Below are 23,011 nucleotides of genomic sequence, written 5' to 3'. Positions count from 1 at the left end.
CTATCTAGCTTTGTGACCATGGGCAAGTTGTTTGGTGTGAAGGGAGTTTTACCCCAGACATTTTCCACATTAAACTAATGAGTCAAGGCAAAAAAATCCCAACAGAATAAATGACAAAAAGAACCCTGTTTACAAGGCATATACTAAGACAACTGGTGATTCTGGCATATGATTATATAATACTTTAAGCACTATTTCTACTGGAGTCATGGATGGAGGGGCAGCCTGAGACAGTGGTATTTTTGATAAAGTGGTGGTTGTGGTTTCATGTTGTTTCCACTCAATGCCTTTCCTAGATGTGGCAACATCTAGACTTTTTTTTATCCTCCTGTGTTTCCTAAGGTTCGTTAGCCAGACTTGACATGTAGTATGTCTGAACAAACTATTGTTTTGTATAAGAGCAAGGTTACACCTTCTGTTGCTTTGGAATTATTGATTTTATTGCTACTTAACCATTTTCTTGGCATTTTAGTCACTTCACTACATTAGGAAGATGCATCCATGAAGTAGTAAATCAAAGATCCATTTTCTAGGTTGAATTGAGATGTTTATTCCTTAGAGAGAGTTGTAAAGAGGTGATAATGAGGTACTTATCACCTTGTGTCTTAAATAGCATCTAAATATACAGTAAAATAAACTAAGCCTTGATTTGTGAAAATAATTGGCTACACTGGGGAAAGTGGGTTGGCATTCATATGTGGCTAATCATGACCCTCTCTGATAATTAAGGAATGTTAATTTGTTTATGGGACTCATCTGCCACTTTGTAATCTTTGTTAAGCGGGTGGGGCTTACAAGCTGATGTCCCAAGGCCTGAGTGATAACACAATTTCCCTTCAACTACACCTTTAAACTAGCTCAAACTAGAAAAGTTCAAGGTAAGTTCCAGGGGTGGGGAACCTGTAGGCCTCGAGGCCACATGTGGCCCTCTGACTAAACTTCACCTAACAAATCCCCTAAAAGGATTTGTTCCGTAAAACTTGGACTCATTCAGAAGGCTGTACCAGAGGACCTAGAAGGCTAAATGTGGCCTCGAGGTCACAGGTTCCCCACGCCTGGGTAAATGCTAACCCAGTTATAAAAATCAATATAGCATAAAATAAATTACATTGTAAAATCAATACAATAGAAATCAGAGGTAATATTAATTTTTATCTTTTCACAAAGGTAATATAAAATAGGAAAAATAAAATTTATCTGCTTTTAAAGTCTATTTTAGGGGGCTTAGTGAATGTCTAATAACATTCTTAAGTATAGTATAATGAGTATGATGCCAATGTTATCAGAATCTAGCTGGCTGAATCACTACCTACCTATACCTCCAGCTTTCAATCAATTTACTCATGGTTATAGAGCTAGTGTTGATTCAAACCCTGGGTCTCTGCTGATTCCTGGTCTGGTACTGAGTGCCCTTTCTACTGTGCCATCGTGCCTTTCTACATTGGTGCACACATGTGACACACAGACATTCACATAAAATAACATAAGTGCACTTGAGAGGTGTGAAGAGATTGCTTTTTGAAAGCTTAAGGGGAAAGGGTCTTATTGACTATTGGGATGATGGAGCAGGTGGAATTAGGCCCATTTCACTAGGCCACGTGTTATCTTTGGTGGGAAAAGCCCAAAGTCTCTCCCCTTACAGCATTGTGTTTCATCAGACTCTTATCAGTGGATTCTAACCAAGAGAAAAGAGCCAAAGAGAATTTTAAGATTGCAAATACAGGAAACATAAAATGGTGCACAAACTGACAGAAATGGTCAAATGAATTTGGTTCAGAGTGTGGTGAGTTTGAGGTGTTAATGGAGAGGTCCTGAAAGCAGCTGGAGAAAAGAATTTGGAAAATAGCTCATAGTAGGAGATAGAGATGAGTGAGCGAGCCACGTATATCAAGGTGTTAGTTTAGATGGAAGTGAAAGAGAAAGATGATAGCAGATGGAATCTTCTTAGAAAGATTAGCTCAGCAAAGGAGACCAAGAAGGGGCAGTTGGAAAGGTAGGTGGAAATCTTAGTTGGAGAAAATATCTAGAGCGGGGAAGTAGTCAATAGTGTCAGATACTTCAGAGAGGTGAAGGAGGATAAGAACTAACAAAAGCTGTTGGATTTGGTGGTTAGGAATTTGAAAGAATAATTTCAGTGGATGTTGGGGATGGAAGCTCAGATGTATAAAAAATGATGAAATGGAGGTTTCGTGTATAAACATTTTATTCCAGATGTTTTGAATAGGTGGAAAGAGATGAGAGAATGTGTGGATATAATAAAATGGTCAAGGCAAAGTGGTTTTTTTTGTTGTTGTTTAGGGTTGGGGAGACCTGAGCATTTTTATAGATCAGGGGGAAATTGTGATGGAGAATGAAAGGTTAAATCAAGTAGTATTGTATGGGATTCTTTTTTTTAACTAGATTGGCTCAGTTGTCATAGAAATAAAAGAATTTTTGTATGAGAGTATGCCTATAGAAAGTTTAGGATATTGCTCTGAAATTGTAGTGAGATTATGACTTAACACTCAAAAACAGTCTTCAGGATCTGTACTTATTTGTTCATCGTTTGCCTCTTTCTCATAAAAGCTTAGTGTAGATGAAACTTCTTCATGCTTTAATATTCTAATTAGGTTTCATTTATTAAAAATTTTGCTCAATTTTCCTTTAACTTCTTTGTTGCTTATCATAATTTTCTTAAGACATAGAACTTCTGGGATCCATGTTAATTTATATAACTAAATTACATATTATTTAGAAGTGTTAAATTCATGAATTATGTCGATGAAATCATTCATAGAACTATATCATTGCTTAACTGTACAGTCATAGCCTAGTAAAATGTTAAACACCTTTCACAAATTTAAAGCCTATGATCTTTGTTTGCCTAAGCAAAAATATAATACTAGAAAAGATCTCTATTGCCTTGAGGATAAAATTAATTCAAATAAAAATCAGATTGAATTTCAATATGATTATGTCTAGTAAATACCCTCTGTGCACTTTCTTGTTGGTATTTTACATATTCTTATCACCTAGATACGGCCTTGATCACTTTCCCAAAAAAGGAAAGGAGTAAATAAGAAGATAGAAATTTGTGAAATCTCTTTAGATGACATCTTACATATTTATCATAAGCTATTCCCCCCTTTCCCATAGGAACAGTAATTAAGAAGTATGGGGGGGCAGTTAGGTGGCCCAGTGGATAGGGCACAGGAGAACCTGAGGTCAAATCCAGCCTCAGACCAAACACTTAACACTTACTAGCTGTGTGACCCTGGGCAAGTCACTTAACCCCAATTGCCTTAAAAAAAAGTATTGGCCAGTAGGGGAGGCAGACTATGCTAAATTAAATACTTATTGATTGATGGGTTTTCTTGAGGACAAATAACATAAAGGAGAAGAAAGCCTAATGAAAATTTCAAAGACCTTTAATCTTAAAATTATTATCTTTAATTTAATTTTAGCTAACAGAAGAAAAAAATTAATGTAATGACTGTGTAACAGAAAGCACTAGAAGATTAATTTGACAAAAGGATAAAAAGATTACTTTTTATTTGATCTAGTGTCAAAACTGTATTCTGAAACTCCAGTTCTCTGTTTAGAGTTTCAGATGAGATTTCATTAATTTATTCTTTAATGCTATAGTGTTTTTTCTCCTTTCATTTTTAATGTAATGGATATTTAGGAAGCATTTTTTAAATCTCCCACTGAAAAAAGAAAGTATATTTTGAAACTTTCTGGTAGAACATTACTTTTTATAGCAGGGTTCTTAGCCTGGGATCTCTAAACCTGCTTTAAAATAAATTTTGATAATTCTGTATCAGTAGAATTGGTTTCCTTCGTAATCTTATATATTTTATTTTGTGTACTTAAAAACATTCTGAGAATTGATCCTAAGGTTTCACCAGACTAACAAAGGACTCTGTGGCATAAAAAAGATTAAGAATCCCTGTTTTATATCTTGTTCTCTACATGAAACAACTTCTTTAAATCCAAATTTGATTTATATTGCTCTTAATTGATAAAAAGAAAGGAGTTGCAGGGATTTCTGTGGAGGGAAGAAACATTATGATTTAATTAACAGGCCATTAGGCTTTCCTGTCAACTTTTTTTTTTGAGTTGTAAACAAGCAGCAGAAATGTATAATTTCAGGTTTCTTACTTTCCTTCTGTATTCACCTTTTTATTAATGAAAATGATTACAAGTAGTAAACAACCAAAAGGCAACCCAGCTGCTGGAAGAAGGAAAGGAAGCAAAGCCTTTGAATAATCAAATAATAGCAATATCAAATGATCAGTGAACAATGAAATTGATAATACATGTGATTAGAAAATTCTGTAGTTTGTCAGGTCCTTACCTTACTCTCTTCCATATTTTCTTATTTAAAAAATTACTCTTTGAAGTTATAATAAAATTCTTTTCAGTTTGCAGAATTTGATCAAATAATGAAATCAGACCCTGATCACTTGGCTGAACTTGTTAAAAGAGTCAATTATTGGCTTATCTGCAGTCGCTGGAAAAAAGTTCAGTGGTGTTCACTTTCAGTCATTAAATGTAAGTATTTCCTTCTGTGTTCTTCCTCTGTATTTGTGTTTTTGGAGATTTGGGGGGGTTATTTTTGGTTGAGTTTATAGTCAAACTTAATGAAGACTCTATGAATGGAAATATTAACAATTTTGAACTTGCTGAATGTACCAATACAACAGCTTTAGGATAGAATATAAATGAGCCGTAATTTTATATGAATGGCTAATTACTTTTATAGACTTAGGTAAATTAAACAGATCAATTCATAATCCTTAAAAACTAGTTGAAAACAACAAATTTATTTTAAAAAAAATATTTATTAAATACTGTGCAATAAGCCCTGTGCTAAGAGTTGGAAGATGGAGTATTGTGTGTGAGAAACAGCAAAATAGACCTGTGTAGTTAAATCATGCCTGGAGAGGAGTAAAGTATAAGAAGACTGGAAAGGTAGGAAAGGACCAGATTGTGAAGGGTTTTAAATGCCAGACAGAGGATTTTATATTTGATCTTGAAGGTAATAAGGAATTACTGGAGTTTATTGAGTAGAAAGATGACATGGTCAGAATTGTGCTTTAAGAAAATTCGCTTTGTCAGCTGAGTGTAAAATGTCTGGGAGTGGAGAGACCTGAGGCAGGAAGACTAATTAGAAGGCTGTTGTAGTAGTCCTGGGGAGAAGTGATAGGAACCTGAAGTAGATTGGTGGTGTGAGAGTGGAGATAAGGGATTCTATAGGAGAGATGTTATGAAAACAGAAAGAACAACATATTGGATATGCAGGGTGAGTAGGGTAGGGGAAATAGAAATGGTGAGGGGTCTTCTCATGTAAACAGCCTGTACTGTAAAATGCCCATATTCAAGCTTGCCTTAGGTCCCCCTGAATACACCATACTCAACTGCCTATAAATCCTGTTGTTTAATTGATCTGTGCCTAGTGAAGATCACGATCTCTTTATTCTCACTTCCGTATTTCTTTTTCTATTTTGTGACCATAACTTAATTGAAAATCAAGTACAAAAGAACATGAAGAAGGCAGTACTTGTCTTGACCCCTCCACTTATTTTCTTGTAAGAATGCTTCAAATACCCCTTTTATTGAATATCCATCTGTTTTCATTGAAGATTAGGCTCAGGTTTGCAGGCTATGTCACCTTGGATTACATCTTGAATCCTTTATTCTTCAGAACACTTTATCACATTCTCTTCAGCAGTTTCTGGTGGGTGTAGAATACTCTTATGTTATTTGAATGTAACTTCCTTTCTGTTTGAAGGTTTTTCTTCTGGTCCTTTGCAAAATTTTTTGTCTGTCATTAGAATTCTTAAATTTATCACTATGTGTTCTGGAGTTTGCAACAGGAATTTTTTTTTCCTGGAGGCAGTCTATGGATTCTGATTTCAATTGTGTTCAGAAGTTCTGATCACTTTTTCTTGTGTTGTTTCTTGCATTAAAGTGTTTAAGTTTTTGGTTTCTTGTGTTGTTCTGGGAAACAATCCTTCAGTAGTTTCTGTACATTCTATCTTTGAGATCTATAAGTTTTGCTTGTATGGAGATAATTTTTTAAAAACATTATTGCCTTTTACTTTATTTCTTCCAGATTGTCCTTCACTTCTATGTAAAATGTTAATTTCCAACCAGTTGTTTTCTCTTTTGTTTCTTTGGTGAAGTTTGCCAACATGGATTCAAGTTTTTCTGTTTTGTCAATTATTTCTGTTGTGCAGGACATAATTTCTGCTTTCACAGTTCTTATTTCTCTCTTAAGCCATGTAAGATGCGATTCCATCCTGCTGTGATTCCACACTTTCTTGGGAATCCATAAGATCTTCTGCCCCATCAGGTGTAGATTAATTTTCCTTTATTTGTAGATGTCTGGCCTTGTTTGGAAGATCTTGATGCCATCTTCCTTTCTATTATTTCTGTTATCTTCCTTGTTGGTTTATCTGCTTATGCTCAAGGCCTTTGACTGAGTCCTAGTCATTCTGAGATCATTAATAATTTCAGTCTTGTCTCCTATTCCTTTATTCATGATTTTCTGACTTTTTCCGCTTTGATGGTGGCTTCCCTAAGGTCTGGATGTCAAAGTTGTCTAAGCATCCATCTACACTGGGGAATTCGTGTTTTGTGTGCCTTGATCTCTGCCCCAGGTGATGTCTTGGGTAACAAAACCAGCCACAGCTGTCTGCCAATCCTCTTTTCTTCACATCTGGTGGACACCCTCTCTCTCTTCCCCTGTGTGCTGGCCTGCTGCTCCACTTCCCTCTGTTCCTCTGAGCCCTATTGCTGCACAGCATTCTTCCATGTTGCCATCCCAGGAGAGCAAGCATGTGGCTTTGGGGATGGAAGGGCAGAGTTCTGTTGCAGGTGTCTGAGTGGGTTTTGGTTTATGCAGCCTTTCTAGTGCATCAAGCAGCTTATGAGGAGTGGGTGCTGAGAGAGCGCTTTAGGGTTTAAGGATTAGCCTTTTCTATTGTTAGTTTGTTGGGTTGTTAACCTCCTTAAAGTTATTGGTGTCTTAGACCATTGAGTCAGCCAAAACTGGTTTTTGGACTCCTTTTTCTTTGGTGGATCCCTTGAGGTCTGCACCTCAAAGCTGTCTTAGCTTTCTCTCATGCTGAGGAATTCACTTTTCATTGGTCTTTGCTCCAAGACACTTCTGTAGATACAAAAGTTTCAATGAGATGCCAGTCCCCTTCCCTTCAGACCTGCAAGAGTCACACACCTAGCCATGCCCTAACCGATCACCCTGTGTAGCTTCTCTGTACTTACACCTCCTCAGCACAGGGTCTGTGTTTGTATGTGTATGTGTGTGTTGGGGAGTAGAGTTAAAATTCTTTTACTTGTTGCTGTGGAATAGAGGGGTGAGGGGCAGAGAGATTGCTGATTAAGACAACAGTGCTGCCCTTCCAGAGTAAGGGGGCTGATGGGGCAGTATGCTTCTGTTTCAGGGATTAAGAATTAGCAGGTTGCTGTTAATTTATTAAGTTGTTACGTTGTTAGGGTTCTTGGTGTCTTAACCTGTGGATACAGCTGAAATTAGTTTACCTCTTGCACGTAATTATTATTTCGAAAAAGTTTTGAGAGATCTGAGGGTTGGAGAAAATGTTTAGTCCTTGATCATATTTTCACAGCTTTGATTTATGCCAGCTTTTTAGCTGCCTGTTAATTGAAAGGTCATTTCAAAATTACAGGTACTTTAAGATGAGTACTGACTTTGGAAAGGTGACTCTTATTTTGTTAAAATAAGATGTCCCTTGGTGGGGACAAAGAAAAATGCCCCCAAAAGTAGTTCATTTGCTAAAAGTTTCGTGTATGTATGACTTACTTCCCATCAAGATCTTAAGCTCCTTGGGTCTTATACTTTTGTACCTTCTGCCTTCTAATAAGGATCTCAATAAATAATTAAAATCGAAAAACAAAATTTCTGTATAATCAAAAGGGTACAGTGATGTACTTATACAGTCCTGGTAAAAGATGTAAAGAGTTGTTTTATTAGTTGGATATTCCTTTTAGCTTTCTAAGAAAAATGCTCCCATGGTTATTTGTATAGATTTTTAAAAACAATTTTTTGTGCATTCCTTCCTGTTGGAAATTGTTTTGTCCTGAACCAAGAAATTTTTAGGTTATTTTAAACCTGTTAAAGTTGACAATAGCAGTTAATTTGAGTTTTATATATAATAACATGATAATATTTATTTAAAATAAAATCTAATCCAATTTTTGTTGCTTTTTGTTTTAAGTATTGTAAAGAATTAGAATAATGCTGCATGTGATTTTGTAGTTGTATTAAAAATTGCCTTTTTCTTGAGCCTGTGCTTTGAAAAAAATGAATATCTTTTAATGGTGTTGCTTATCTAATTAGAGTGACTATTTAATTTCTGCCATTTATTTTACTCTCATAGTGAAGAACAAAATAAAATATCGTGCTGATGCATGCATTAAAATACAGAAGACTATTCGAATGTGGCTTTGCAAAAGAAGACACAAACCACGGTAAGATGGATTTTGGTTAAGTTAAATAACAAACTGATAACTAAATAGTGATAAATTCATCGTGACAAAAAAAAATTTGGAAACTAAAACCTAAAGGTATTTTTCTCATTTCTCACTTTATTTTTAGGAAACAGTCTTTTTGCCTTTTAATATTTATTTAGATATTATTTTACTAAGATTGTTTTGGTAGCTTATGTTGTTTGACAATTTTTTTTCCCAGTGTTAAAAACAGATTTTTTTTTCGAAACAGTATCATTGTTTAATTACTAATGGTTCAACATTGCTGCAAGGTGCTCTCTAGGAATAATAATAATATTTAATTTTTGCTTATAGATTTAGTGCTTGTTTTTTATTTGAACCTATTGTATTAATTTGACCTTTATAGCTTTCTGAATATAAATAGTTCTTGATTGCATAAGATCTTTCAAAAGTTTTTAATCTATTTGAAAAGTGATTTCAGAATTCAGAACTGCCATCTCAAGAGTGAGTCATAACATTCCCTTTGCTGCCTGTCTGTGTCATTTATAGTCCTTTGTATGATTGTTTTTGTTTAGCTCATATTTAGAAAGGGAAATATCAAAAAAAGAAAGAAAACCTTTTAAGAGTATCTTTCGGTTAATGGAAATTCTATTACTTAATTGTTTGGTAGTGACATTAAACTCTAATTAAGCATTGCTTTTCCAGCATCGATGGTCTTATCAAAGTGCGCACGCTGAAAAAAAGACTTGACAAATTTAATGAAGTAGTGAATGCTTTGAAAGATGGAAAACCAGAGATGATCAAAAAGATCAAGGATCTTGATGTTTCTATTGATGCGTTGATAGCTAAGATTAAGGTATGCAATTTCAGTCCAGGTGACTTCCTTATTTTAAGATTATGCTTTGATATTTTTTGAAATAATTGGTGATATTTGTTGATCAAACTTTGGCTGTAAAAGTAGTTACTATAAAGTAGTGCATTGTACAGAACAAGTTTCTGCATAATAAGGAACCTAAAAAGATCAGAACAAATTGACCTTATCCTCCCGTTTTAACTGAAAAAGGTAAGGCTGTGTTAATATAGCATTTGTATGATCTGTATTTTTCTGTCTCTTTGTCTCTTCTATTATTTCTTTGTCTTTTTTGAGAAGGCAAAGTACTTCTGAAAGATATAGGTAAAACAATAAAAAAAAAATAGGCATCATAGTTTGGAAGTGGAGAGCCTATCCTTTTTGTATCTTTTTTCTGAGCTTGGGATGAGGAGGTAGGACAGAAGTGGCCTATGGCATTTGGAAATTCAAAAGAATTGTGGTATCTCAGATTTGGAAGGGACCTCAGAGGTCATCTAGTTTCATAAGAAATCTTTACAATCTACCTGACAAGCAGTCATCTAGTTTCTTCTGGAAGACCTATGATCTTTTTTTTTTCCCTAGTGGCAGTCCAATTCTGCTTTTGGATAGCTTTAAGAGTTTGAAAGTTTTTTCTTACATCAAGCCTAGGTTGGCCTCTTTTTAAAAAATTTTGATCTGAACACCAAAAAAAAAAAAAAGAAACCAAAAACATTTCCATCTCTATAACAGCATGCAGTAAAACAATTACATGTGAAACAGTGAATCTCCATTTCACATGATACCTTCCAAACTTCCTTTTGTTCTCTTTTGTGCATTTAAAAAAAAAGTGTTTAAATGGCTCTCCCTTTTTTTCTGTCCTTATTAATAATTGTTTTTCCTAATCCCCTTTCAGTTGAAAATGAAGAAGGGAGAGAAACACCCTTGTAACAAATCAGTGTAGTTCATCGAAAAGAGTCAGATCTTTTGGAGATGTATATGGTCATTTCATTGATTAGAGTTCTTGAGTTTTTCAGAATTGAGTTCTTTATTATTTCCTTAAAGAACTTGTTCTTCTGGTGCAGCTTACTTTACAGTCTCAATTCACAGTAGCCAGGATTCTCTGAACTCGTCTCTTTCATAATTTCTTATAATGGAATAATATTCTGTTACATTCATATTCCGTAATTCATTCAGCCAGTTCCCCAATTGTTGGATTCCCGCCCAACACCCCCCCCCATTGTAGTTCTTTACTTTTCTTTTTTTCCTTTTACTACCCCCATTAAGATCAGGAAAATTTGTTCTGATTGTGGCTACTTCCTATTCTTCCTCTTAACCCCACCTCCATTCCTTCTTCTTTCCTGTTAAGTTTGATGTATTTCTACACCAAAATGTGCCTGTGTAAAACCCTTCCTTTGTTTCAGAAAGGAGTGAAGTTCATCTGATGACCACTCCCTCCTCCCCCTTCCTTCCTGCTTGTATATTTCTTACACACCCCAGTTAGGAGAAATAGCAAGTTCCACCCACCTCTTTCTTTCTTCTTTCTTCACTACTGTATTCATTTTAGCCTTTTAAAATCCTAAGAATAGAATTAATCCACCCACAGACCTATTTTTCTCATGTAATTCCCTCAATGTTCTTTTAAGACCTTAAGATTCTGAAGGAACACTCATTTCTCTCCCCTCCCCCCATTAGAATGTTAGTACTACAGCATCAGGTTCCGCCCTTTTCGGTTGCTCATTTATGTGTGTGTGTGTATGTATGTGTAATATATCAGATATTTATCTTTTTAAGTTTCTCTGAGCTCTTATGTTTATATTTCAAAGTTCCTACTTAGCTCTAATCTTTTCAGCAGAAACTCTTGAATCTTTTATTCCATTAAAAGTCAATTTTCCCCCCTGTAGGATTATACTCAGCTTTTAAGTAAGTTTTTATTGATTATAAGCTTATATATTTTGACTTTTGAAATACTGTATTGTAAGATATCATTTGTAGTAGAAGTTGCTGGGTCTTACGTGATTGTTACTGTGTACTGGAGTTGTGTTTCTAGATGCTTGCAATCCTTTTTTTTTTTTCCCTTTAGGAGCTCTGGCTTTTGTCTGATATTCCTAGAACTTCCTTTTAGGGTTTCTGGAAATGATTGATGCATTCTTTATCTCTTCGTGTTATCCTCTAGTTGTAATAGATGTGGGGAGTTTTCATGTATGATTTTAAAAAATATAGTGCTCTGGCTTTTTAGGAAGTCATGGTTTTTAGGGAATTGAATGATTTTTAAATTAGCTCTCCTTGATCTTATTTTCTACATCATTTGTTTTTAATATGAGATATTTGTATTACGTGTATATATTTCTTATATATGAAACATGTTGATATCTTATATTTTTTCTATATTTAAAAATTTTTGATTTTATTCTAATATTTCTTGCTGCCTCATGGAGTCATTGATTTTTGTTTGATCTATTCTAGTTTTTTAGAGACCCTATAACTTGGATAAGGTTTACCGCTTTCTCTTCTAAGCTATTTATTCTCCTTCCAATTCCTTCCTCCAGAGCTTTTATTTACTTTTTACTCTCTTCATTTTTCCCAGGTATTAGAAACTAATCTGTTTGTAGTTATTATGGAATTACTTGGTGCTTTTTTTTAATCTTTAGAATTCTAATGCTTTTTTTTAACTCATTGAATTTATTCATTTGTTTACTCATCTCTCAGGCTTAAGTTTCTGATTGGGGGCTTTGAGCCAGGGTCAGGCTTATCTCCCTGTTGTATTTTTTGTTAGGATGTTAGGCTTGATTGGTCTTGGCTTGGGTCCCCTAGGTTCCTGGACTGAACTTTATCTCTCAGGGTAATATTGCTCTGGATCTTTGATGGACCTCACTTGTTTTCTCAGGATTGAGTGTTAAGGACTTCAAAGCCCCTGGACTTGGATAGTGCTGGGGTGAGAAATGTAGCAATATATTGATCACTGCTTCTCCCATATCCTCACCCCTAGGTTCCTGGACTGAACTTTATCTCTCAGGGTAATATTGCTCTGGATCTTTGATGGACCTCACTTGTTTTCTCAGGATTGAGTGTTAAGGACTTCAAAGCCCCTGGACTTGGATAGTGCTGGGGTGAGAAATGTAGCAATATATTGATCACTGCTTCTCCCATATCCTCACCAAGTGGCTTTCTGACTTTCCTGGGTTTTTCATCGGGGATCCTCTCCTCTTTCCTATTCTAGATACAGAGATTTCCAGGCCGCAGATTTCTCTGGCTCATCATTGGTTATATTGGCTAGCTGGTGAGGATGTTGGTGCTGGCTCTGTTGGCTGATCCCTTTCCAGTTACCTCCTTTCCCTTCTCTTTTCACCATTCCCACATAATTCTACTATTCTTATGCCAACTAGATTACTCTCATCATCCACCTCCTTCATTCCTTACCATTTTCTAAATACAACTGGAGGAAATATCACAAATGTGCTGACTGGGTATCTCAACTAGGCCCTCACTGTAGCAAGGCATTCCTCCCTACTTGATTCCCTTTTTATTCCCCACAAAAGGTATTCCAAATCTCATACCTACACCTCTTCTCCCACTTCCAGCTGAGAGCCTCCTTATTTTACTGAGAAAATTGAGGCTACTTGACATGGGCTCCTTCTTGTCCCATTCTTCTCATCTCAAAACCCATTGTCATCCTGTATTTTCCTTTCCTGAGGTTTCTGACAAAGAGGTGGCCCTTCTTCTTGCCAAGGTTAACCTCTCTATACTTGCACTCTGTCCTTTCTGTCTTTAGCAGATTATATCTTCAGTCCTTTCTCTCTTTCAAATCATCAGCCTCTACCTGTCAACTGGTTCTTACCATACTGTCAGAAATGTTCATCTCCCCCATACTTTTTAAAAAAAAAGTCCCCCCCCAATATCTCTTTATCTTTTCATAGTCAAATTACTTGAAAAAGTTAGTCAGCCAATAAGCATTTATTTTGAGTCTGCAGCATGCCAGGCACTGAGGATATAAGAGGCAAAAGAAATTCCCTGCCCTCAAGAAGCTCATAATCTACTGGGGGAAATGGTGAACAAATAAATATGTGCAAACAATCTCTATACAGGATAAAAAGAAAGTAATTAACAGAGAGAAGGCACTATAATTAATAGATATTGGGAAAGGCTTCTAGTAGAAATGGAATTTTAATTGGGACTTGGAAGAAGCCAGGAAAGCAAGAAGGTTATGATGAGGAGAGAGAGCATTCCAGGCAGGAGGGACAACCACAGTAGCTGCCTTCACTTCTGCTCCTTTCACTTCTTTTCCCTTTGAGTCTGGTTTCTGATACCATTTTTCAGCTTGAACTACTTTCCTCCAGAGTTGCCATATCTTCATTGCCACCCCTGATGATCTGGTCTTAGTATTTATCCTATCTGCTCCTTTTGATACTATTGAACATCTTCTTTTCCTGGATACTTTCTCCCCAATCGTTTTTTGTAGTTCTGTTCCATTGGTGTACTGGTAAATGTTTAACAACCAGCTCTCTGAAAATGCATGTTACAGAGTAATATGCATTATTAAATTTTCTCCATCACTGTCTTAAGTCTAGACATTAAACAGAACAATAAATCAAGTCCTTATAGGGAGTGTTTGCTAGTTTCTGAGGTATATGCTCACACTGAAGATGGGACAGTTGGCTCTCATAAACCAGTACAAGTTGACCTCAGCACATTCCTGCACGACTTTCTCCTTGTTTGCCTCTGACTTGTCTGCTCATCTTTTACGTTATATGCCCACTAACTGTGGATGTTTCTCAAGGTTCTAGTCCCTCTTCTCTTCTCCCTCTATATACTTTCTCATGATAACCTCATTTGTTTTCATGGACTTAATTCATCTCTCTATGTAGATGACTCATATATGCACATCCAGGCTCTCTTCTGTGGAACTTCAGTTCTGTGTTACTAATTGCCTAGTAGACATTTTAAGCTGACTGTTCTGATGACATCTGTGTCCAAAACTGAACCAGGCTTTCTCCCCAAACCCTCCCATCTTCCCAACTTCCCCATTTCTATGAGAGTTACCATCATCCTTCTAGTCTCATCAGTTTGTGTCCTCAACATTATCCTGGACTCCTCATTCTCCCTAACCTCACATATTCAACCAGTAAGCAAATTTCACCACTTCTACCATCACAGCATCTCTTGCATCTAAACCTTTCTTTCTGCTCATTTCTTCATTCACTCCTCATTATCTCTAGGTTATTTTAGCAGCTTCTTGATTGGTTTCTCTGCCTCAAGTCTCTCTCCATTCCAGTCCTACCCTAGCATCCTACACATTGATGCCAAAGTAATTTTCCTTTAAAAAGGATATGACTTTTGTTCTCCTATTCAGTCAACTTCAGGGGTTTCGAAACCTATTAATTCTGGGATAAAACGTAAAGGCTCTTCCTTAGCTTATAAAGACCTACACAATCTGGCCCTTTTGGCCTTCTCTGCCATGTGATTTCTTCATCTCTCATCTCTGTGCCTTTCCACTGGCAGTGCCACATGTCCAGAACACACTTGATCCTTACCTCTACTTTATCAAATTCTCTTTTTCTTGAAGACACAGTTCAAGCACAGTCCTCTGCATGAAGCCTTTCCTTATGCCTTTAGCTATTAGTGGCCTCCCTTCCAAAATACCTTTTATTTAACTACAAGGCATATATTTGTATTTTTTCATTTTCTGTTTATATTTTATACCTACATGTTGTCTCTCCCATTAGAATATAGCCTTGTGTGTAGGTATTGTTTCATTCTTTGTATTTGTGAAGAGGTTTGGGGGTGCTTACATGATTTAGGGGTGCTGGGAACCCAAAAAATGCCAAGACAGAGTTGCTTGGAATGAATTCACACACTCAAGCCATTTTTTAATCAAGTGGCAGTTTATTGTAATGCCAAGAGTATCGGGCAAGGTTCCTTTGGGGAACTTGCAACTTAATGGAGGTGAATCTGAAGCTTATGTAGAAAAGGGGCAGAGAAAGGAATAATTAGGTAATGCAAGAGGTCCAGGTGTCTTGGGAAGAGGCATCAATGATCTATGGATGGGAAAATGTAGGGAGTTTTGCAGAGATAACTTTGTTGATACCAGACACTGAAGGAGAAAAGGCAAGGTTTTTTTTTGTTTAGCTGCTAGAGCCATGGACCTTGGGGATCTGGTGCTGGTAGGGTCCTTGGGCCAGCCAGGGACAAAAATCCTAGGGCCAGGCACCCTTGTGTCTGTTCTGATAAGAGAATGTTTTCTGCAACAAGAGAAAAATTTCTCACAGCAGGGGCCTATTGAGAAATTGGGAGGCTTCCAGAGACATGATCTTAGGGCTAGGGCCCGAGCACCCCATCGTTTGGATCTCTAGCCCCTATTATGTTGCCTGATACATAGTAAGAAATAAATTCTTGTTGATTAATAGATTGACTTATTGATGACTTGAATATAGCATCAGAAAGTTGCCCTCTGTTTCAACACACAAAATTCTTACCATTAGGGTCACTTCTTTATTTTAAAGTACTATTTCTACATTGCTACTGATAAAATGCATTCGTTACCTAGGAGGGGAGAACAGACAAAGGTCAATTTCTTCTTGCTTGTTAATATTCATGGCTGTTTTTTTTTAAAACAACTTTGTGCTTGTGAAAAGGTTAGATGCTTGTTTGGGATTGGGATGAGGTTGGAGGGAGGTGAGCAGGTAAGTGGTTGTAGTCTAGGCATGTGAAGGCACCTGAGGAGTGAGCAGTAAAGCTCTAGAAAGAGAATGAGGTTGCTGCAGGAAAACCCTGCTGACTTTACAATTTTGCCAGGGGATCAAATAACTATATATGGCATTGTAAATGAATAAAATTTGCTGCCTTATAGTGGCTAAGTTTAATACTATAAAATTACAAAGAAGTATTCATTTTAAAAGCTTGCAAGTAGTTTAATGAATATTCTTTTGGTATTCAGGTGTTTTTATTAATAACTACAATGTATTAATTTAAAACTTTAATATAAATGAGGGAGTTCCTTGTATATAGGTACTTCTTAAATATTTGTGAATAATTGATTTCTCAGATAATAGAAAAAGAAATACATTTAAAGTTTTTTTTATTGTTTCTTTTTCCAGTCCACTCTGATGACAAGGGAACAGATACAGAAAGAATATGATGCACTAGTTAAAAGCTCACAGCAGCTCCTTAGTGCCTTACAGAAAAAGAAGCAACAGGAAGAGGAAGCAGAAAGACTAAGAAAAATTCAGGAAGAAATGGAAAAAGAAAGAAAAAGACGTGAAGAGGATGAGAAACGCCGGAAAAAGGAGGAAGAAGAAAGGCGGATGTGAGTGATCTTAAACCATTATATCCTGACTTAGATATTAGCGGAGTAAATCGTTGTATTGATTAATCTTCATTAATATTCTTTTTTTTTTTTGGCAAGGCAGTTGGGGTTAAGTGACTTGCCCAGAGTCACACAGCTAGAAAGTGTTATGTCTCTGAGGCCGGATTTGAACTCAGGTCCTCGTGACTCCAGGGCCAGTGCTCTATCCACTGTGACACCTAGCTGCCCCTATTGATATTCTTTTTAAAAGATCATATTGTTTTATTGAGCAGTTTCTAGAATTAGAGAGTAAACTTCTGTTCTATGCATGTTACAAGTTTTAGATGGTAAATATTTGTCGATTTTCATTTCAGTCAAGATGTTCCTAGTATGTATCTATCCAAAATCAGTTTTATTTTTTGGAAATCTCATTTAACTAATATGATAAAGGAACTGTACAATTCTCTATAACTTTTGTCCTTCAAAACTTAAAACTGTACATTTTTTTTCACTACATATTTAAACTCCCCCCCCCTTTTCTAGGAAATTGGAAATGGAGGCAAAGAGAAAACAAGAAGAAGAAGAAAGAAAGAAGAGAGAAGATGATGAAAAACGTATACAGGTATGGGAGAAATGGATTAGGTGTGCTTGAAATGGCAAACGCGTGGATGTGTTCACATCCTAGGGTTTATCACTCATGTTTCCTATTATTCAGAGTGCTAATTCCTGTCGTATTTCCAGGCAGAACTACTTTAAGAAGGTATATACTAGTTTGTGTGCATGTGCCAGCTTGTTGAGGCAGGTCAGTTTACTTGAATAGACAAAAAACAAGAAGCTCCTTGTTCGAAAACATCTCCCATTAGTTTTTCCCCATCTTTCTAGCTGCAGTCATAGGATCAGAGTTCTCATAGTTGGAAGGGATTTTTGGAGGCCATCTATTCCAGCCATACCTATATCATATTTCCCACATATGTTCATCAAGGGTCTGCTTGCATACTTTGAGTATCAGGGAACTCATTATGGTTAGCACTAATTCCACTTCTAGACACATTTAATTTTTAAGAAGTTCTTTCTTATATTGAGTTAAAATATTATTATTATTTTTAGCTTCTATCTATTGGCCTTCTGTGGCTAAGCAGAATAAATTTGTTCTCTCAACATAACAGCCTTTTAAATATTTTACTTAAAATTTCATGTTTACTTAAATCTTCTTTACTCTTAGGGTAAACATCCGTGCGATCCAAAGTTCCTTTAATCAAACTTCTTGTCACATGGTTTCAAAGCGCCTCACCATTCCAACTATCCACAATAGTTTTAAGAGCTCATTTTGTAGGATACTTTACTTAGGGAAGAGAAGGTCTGGCAGAGCATGAATACTTTGGGTGCCAGGAAGGCAGTGGAAAGCAAGGTTGAAGCAGGACAGAGAAAAACTTTTATCTACTTAGTGGTTTTGAGTCCTCCCTCTGGTGAGGAGTATAAGATATAGACTAGCAATTTGCCATTGCTGGAATGATCACTAGTCAAATCAGTATATTCGTATGACCCTTATCCAAAACACTCTGGCACTGTTGTCAAACCCTAATCCATGTTTTCTCCTGCCAGTTTCCCTCTGACATTTCCCCAATTTGTCCCTGTGTTTCCCTGATTGCAGCTGATTTCTTATTACTGTTTGCCTTTCTACTAAATTAGACTTGCCCCATACATGAAAAGATTACACTGCTAGAGCACTTTACATCTTTGACTCCTTTTCAACTCCCACTGCCAAGGGCTCCTGTCACGTAATTCTGCTATTCCAGATGTTCCTTTCCTGATGCCATAGGTAAGCCATAGTAGCAGGACTGGAAGACTAGTTTGGTCAGAGACTTGAGCCAAATGTGAGCTTTACTGTCCAAATGTGTGGTGCTTGTGCCAGTCTGCAAATGGGCAAATTTCAATGTGTGGGTCCTAACATAAACATTTTAAGCTACGTTTTAAAGAATGTATCCAAAATTAAATGAATGTCTTTTAAAAATTAAATAAATTTGATAAAATTATAAATTTGTTGTTGCATATTATAACATTCCTCTCTCAGAGATTGTAGTACTTTGCACAAATTCAGAACAGGAACCTCAGCTCTTTTTATCTTAACATATATGTTGATTACAAAGCTTGTAATAGTAATTACTGGCAGTGTTTCATAGAATAGACAGGAATTTTAGCAATAGAAATTTTCTAATTTGTCCAGTCTATTGCAGTAGCTTCCAATTCATCTTCTTGTTTCTGGTCTCTCCCTTCTCCCATGCAACATCAACATAGTCTCTAAATTGATATGCCTAAGATTCAGATCAAAATATCTCACTCATTGTTAAGAAATCTTCAGTGGCTTCCTTTTGCCCAAAAGAGAAAATATGAACTCCTGGTGCTGGAATTTAAAATCCTCCACATTTTGGGTCCCACTTAGCTTTCTGGCCATATTTTGTAGTACTTTCTTTGAGGCTTTCTCCATTTTAGAGAGATGATCCTCCTAGTTCTTCCCTGTACATCAGTGGTGTCAGACTCAAATAGAAACGGATCTCTATGGGATGCATATTGATTTAGAAAACCATAAATCAACATCATCTGTGTTGTATTGTGTTTTTATTTATTTCTTCGACATTTCCCAATTACATTTGAATCTGGTTCTGCCTACACGAGTTTGATCCCTTAGCTGCACATGGCATTCTTTCACTGATCTTAGTGTCTTTGCACAGGCTGTGTTCCTTACACATCTGTGTCTTATAACCCTTATTTTCCTTCAAAGCATACCTTAGCATTTTTTTCGGTCCATTTGTGATTTCAGCCATAGTTCATATCTTCTGTCAGGAAATTATTTTGTATATATTTCTGTCTAATTGTCTGTGGTCGTTCTGCTTCTGTCCAAGAGAATCATATTCCTTGAAAGGAGGCACTGTTTCTTTTTTGGCTTTGTATGGCTAGTGCCTATAGCATATGCTTAATAATTGCTTTTTAAAGTAGATTGAATTATTTGTTGACTTTAAGGAACTTTTAACATCACCTTGTCCTATCCTCTCATTTATGGATGATGAAACTGAGATTCACAAAGGTTAAAACTGTTCAAAGTTACATACAAATTTCTGACAAAGGCAGGGCTAAACTAGCAGCTCAGTACTTTTTCTACTTCCTCTCAGTAATATCTTGGTATTCCCCCAAGTAAAGATGCAGCAGTTAATTTGAGAATATGTTTAATTTGATGTGTGTTAGGAAGAAACTAGTTATGCCTTGTCATTGCCTGTATAAAAGCCCTGTTGAGGTTTACTAACAAAAATACCTAGCTCTTTGCTAGATTAAGCTGTAAAATTAAGACATGATCTCTGCCGTTTTGGAGTTTATATTCCAGGAGGGAGATAAATGTGTCTATGTTGGCAAACTCTTTTTCAAACTACAGTAGTATAATCTGGTTACTTTTTTGTGCATTAATTTGTTCAACAAACATTTCTTAAATGCCCACTGTGTACAGCTTACAATCTAGGAGGGTCTTAGAAATCCTTAGTAACCTACCTAGATAAATAGAAGTACAAAGAACAATGTGATAAGTACATGAGAAGTAGAAAGTGCGATGAAGTTAAATGACACATTATATATGCATGAAAGTGCAATCTTAATATTTTAAAATTTTGTAGATGTAACAGAAATCAGAACATTGATTAGAAATGCCCATTTTAGTTTTATTTATATTTATCTTTCTAAGTGCTGTAAATCAGTTTTCTTCATTGCAGATCGTTTTAAAATTTAACAGAATATGGCACTGACAGTACTAGTTGCCCCTCTTAGAAAACAAAAAAGTGGTCTCAATAAAATTGTTAATTTTGTTTTTTCCTGTCAAAATTATAAGAATGATAGTTCACACTTCACACAGTTCTTCCTTGGACTTAAGTCTTTTACTACTAAAAACTGATTAAGTCTTTGACTTCTGAAAACAATACTGTCAAAATATTATTACTTAATATTTTATAAGACAGCTGAAGTCTTAGTGCTATTTCCTTTTCTATCCAGTTGAAGAAGCAGTCAAGCTTTGTTTCTGTATTTTAGTTATGTATTAACAACATGTGATCTAGGATATACTTGTTTAGTGGATAAAAAAGTGAAAGAGCGTTGGAAAATTTGTTTCTGCATTACAGGCTGAAGTGGAGGAACAACTAGCCAGACAGCGTGAAGAAGAAACTCAACAGCAGGCAGTGCTTGAGCAAGAACGCCGTGACCGTGAGCTTGCTATGAGGATTGTTCAAAATGAAGCAGAGCTCATCAGTGATGAAGCACAGCTTGATTTAGGATTACGCAGGTACTCTTGTTGAGTTTTGTTTTAACATAAATAAATGTCTCTTCTCACTTTCTCTTTTCTCTCTCATGAAAAAAAAAACCACCTCACTGATTTCCTTCTCTTTAACCAGTTTAAAAATAACCTTTTATGTTTATAAGCATCATATCCTATATGCAGAATAAAACATTTTTTCCTTACAAGTGATTTAATTGTGAAAAAATGTTATTTCAGAATTGTTTTAATTAATATGTCATTTTTTTGCAGTGAACAGCTCATGTTTTTAATAGTAAATTTTTCTAGAATATATGCTGCATTTTATTGAAATCCAACTTAAGGAAAAATATTATTTCTGAATATATTGCATTAAACTCTGGCATAGAAATCAGACACCATGAGCCATTATGTATTTTATAGCTTTGATGCTGGGATTTGAATTTTCCACAGTTCATGGCGTTCATATATATACTCACATAAAATAAGAAGGAAGCTGTTTTCCAGTTTTATAGTATAAATATTTGTTGAATTGAAACATTTAACCCTCTTTTCTGAAGCTGTTAACTTTTTGAGGGGGGTGGAGAAAGAAGTTAGTATGGACATTCTTAATAGAAGGGTTTTAGGGCTTTTTTTTACTTTTTAAAAAAAGTTTACAGCATGTTTTTTTTTAAAGACACCTAGAAATTATAGCATTTTGGAATTTTTAGGGGTGTGGTGGTGAGACAGAAGTACAAAATAGTCTATTTCATAAGCATATGACTCTCACCATCCTTCAGTATGTATAAATACAAATATTATAATGCATATATATAATATATGTTAAACATAGTTGGTTATGTTACACATACCATATAGCCCTGCTTCCCAGGATTTCAGAAGTCTTTAACAATTTTTATTTTTAACAAAAATTTTCAAAACAGAACCACAAGATGGCATCATTTCCCTATGTCTCAAGAACCCTTTAAAAATAGAACTTGTATTCAAAATAAGACATCCTTCTAGCTCCACCTTCTCAGACTAACAGCCAGATTTTCCCCTCAGTTGAAAATTATGAAAGGAAAGCATAGAATGCCTTCGATTTGGTTCCTGATTTGAATTAGATTCAAGAAGTTAAGACTCTCTTAATAGATGGGGATTACAAGTTTCCTGGTTATTATAGTTGTCACCAGGATTTTGAAATTAAATTAACTTTTTTAACCTTGCCATAGGCTTTAGTGGGTGGATTCATCTGCTGGCATTAGTCCCATTGCCATGCAATCTTACCGTATCAATCTTGGGCTGGGCACGTGTGCCATGACAAGTTGTGAGAAGTCTTGAGTCAGGTTTTGACTTCAGCATCTGAGCAGGTAGGGTGATGTTAGGGAAGAAACTGATTTATAATCCTAGGTCATTCCCAGAGGTTTGATTAACAGATATATTATTGTATGTTATATCTATAACGAATGTGGCCAGTTGTCACCTGCTCAGGGTAAGAAAAGAGACATGAGATTGTATTCTTTCTAAACCTATACATAGAACTACAGAGATGAGTTTAGTCCCATTCTATCTAATGGTGGAGGACAAATTATTGCATATCTGTACTAAAAACTTTTTGTGAGTCTAGGCTTTTATAGGGAAAAAACTGTACTATTTTCTTTTGATTCTCCCTTAAGTGTAGAGAGCTATTTAGAGTCTTTTAGAGTCAAATGAAGTTTCAGACTTTTGGTATACTGAAATGTGCAGTTATTTTTGACTTGAGATACTCAGAAAAGCAGTAAACCCCATTAGGAGGAAATTCAGATTTAGGCTTTGGTACCTTTGAATGGCAGCAGAGTTTGTTAACTTTGAGAAAGGGAGTTCAATTTTTCCTTAACTTAGGTCAGAAATAATAATTGGGATGATCTCAGTTCCTTTCCCCTCATTTTCTGGATTGCTTTCCTTTCTTCCTTTCCATCTCTATATTTTACTTTGTTTCCTTAATAATGTCCTTTCTCCTCCATGGAGGCTTCCTTAAATACTTCAGTCTTTGTGGAACCTCATAGCAATCATATGCAGTACCACACAATTTAGTGCCTAATTATCCACCATTTTGATTTGTTCATGTCCTTGATTGAATGCTTTTCATAACTTTGTATGGTTATGGAAGAGCCAAATGGTAGCCCTT

General features: G+C 35.8%; 1 protein-coding gene across 5 annotated transcripts in view; it reads left to right on the top strand.

Annotated features, from left to right (window-relative positions):
* MYO6 (myosin VI) overlaps positions 1-23,011 on the top strand; it is a 234,539-nt gene that overhangs the window by 183,877 nt on the left and 27,651 nt on the right. For all 5 annotated transcript variants that reach the window (XM_021000192.2, XM_021000193.2, XM_021000195.2 and 2 more), the window contains 6 exons: positions 4,404-4,533; positions 8,400-8,490; positions 9,175-9,325; positions 16,390-16,598; positions 17,121-17,199; positions 20,735-20,895. In XM_021000192.2, coding sequence (XP_020855851.1) covers positions 4,404-4,533; positions 8,400-8,490; positions 9,175-9,325; positions 16,390-16,598; positions 17,121-17,199; positions 20,735-20,895 — 821 coding nt within the window. The remainder of the gene's footprint in view (positions 1-4,403; positions 4,534-8,399; positions 8,491-9,174; positions 9,326-16,389; positions 16,599-17,120; positions 17,200-20,734; positions 20,896-23,011) is intronic.

Source organism: Phascolarctos cinereus, unplaced genomic scaffold, assembly GCF_003287225.1.
Source record: "Phascolarctos cinereus isolate Bilbo 61053 unplaced genomic scaffold, phaCin_HiC Scaffold_5;HRSCAF=322, whole genome shotgun sequence".
In the NCBI taxonomy this organism is placed as follows: Eukaryota; Metazoa; Chordata; class Mammalia; order Diprotodontia; family Phascolarctidae; genus Phascolarctos; species Phascolarctos cinereus.
This window is presented reverse-complemented; position numbering and strand designations above follow the sequence as displayed.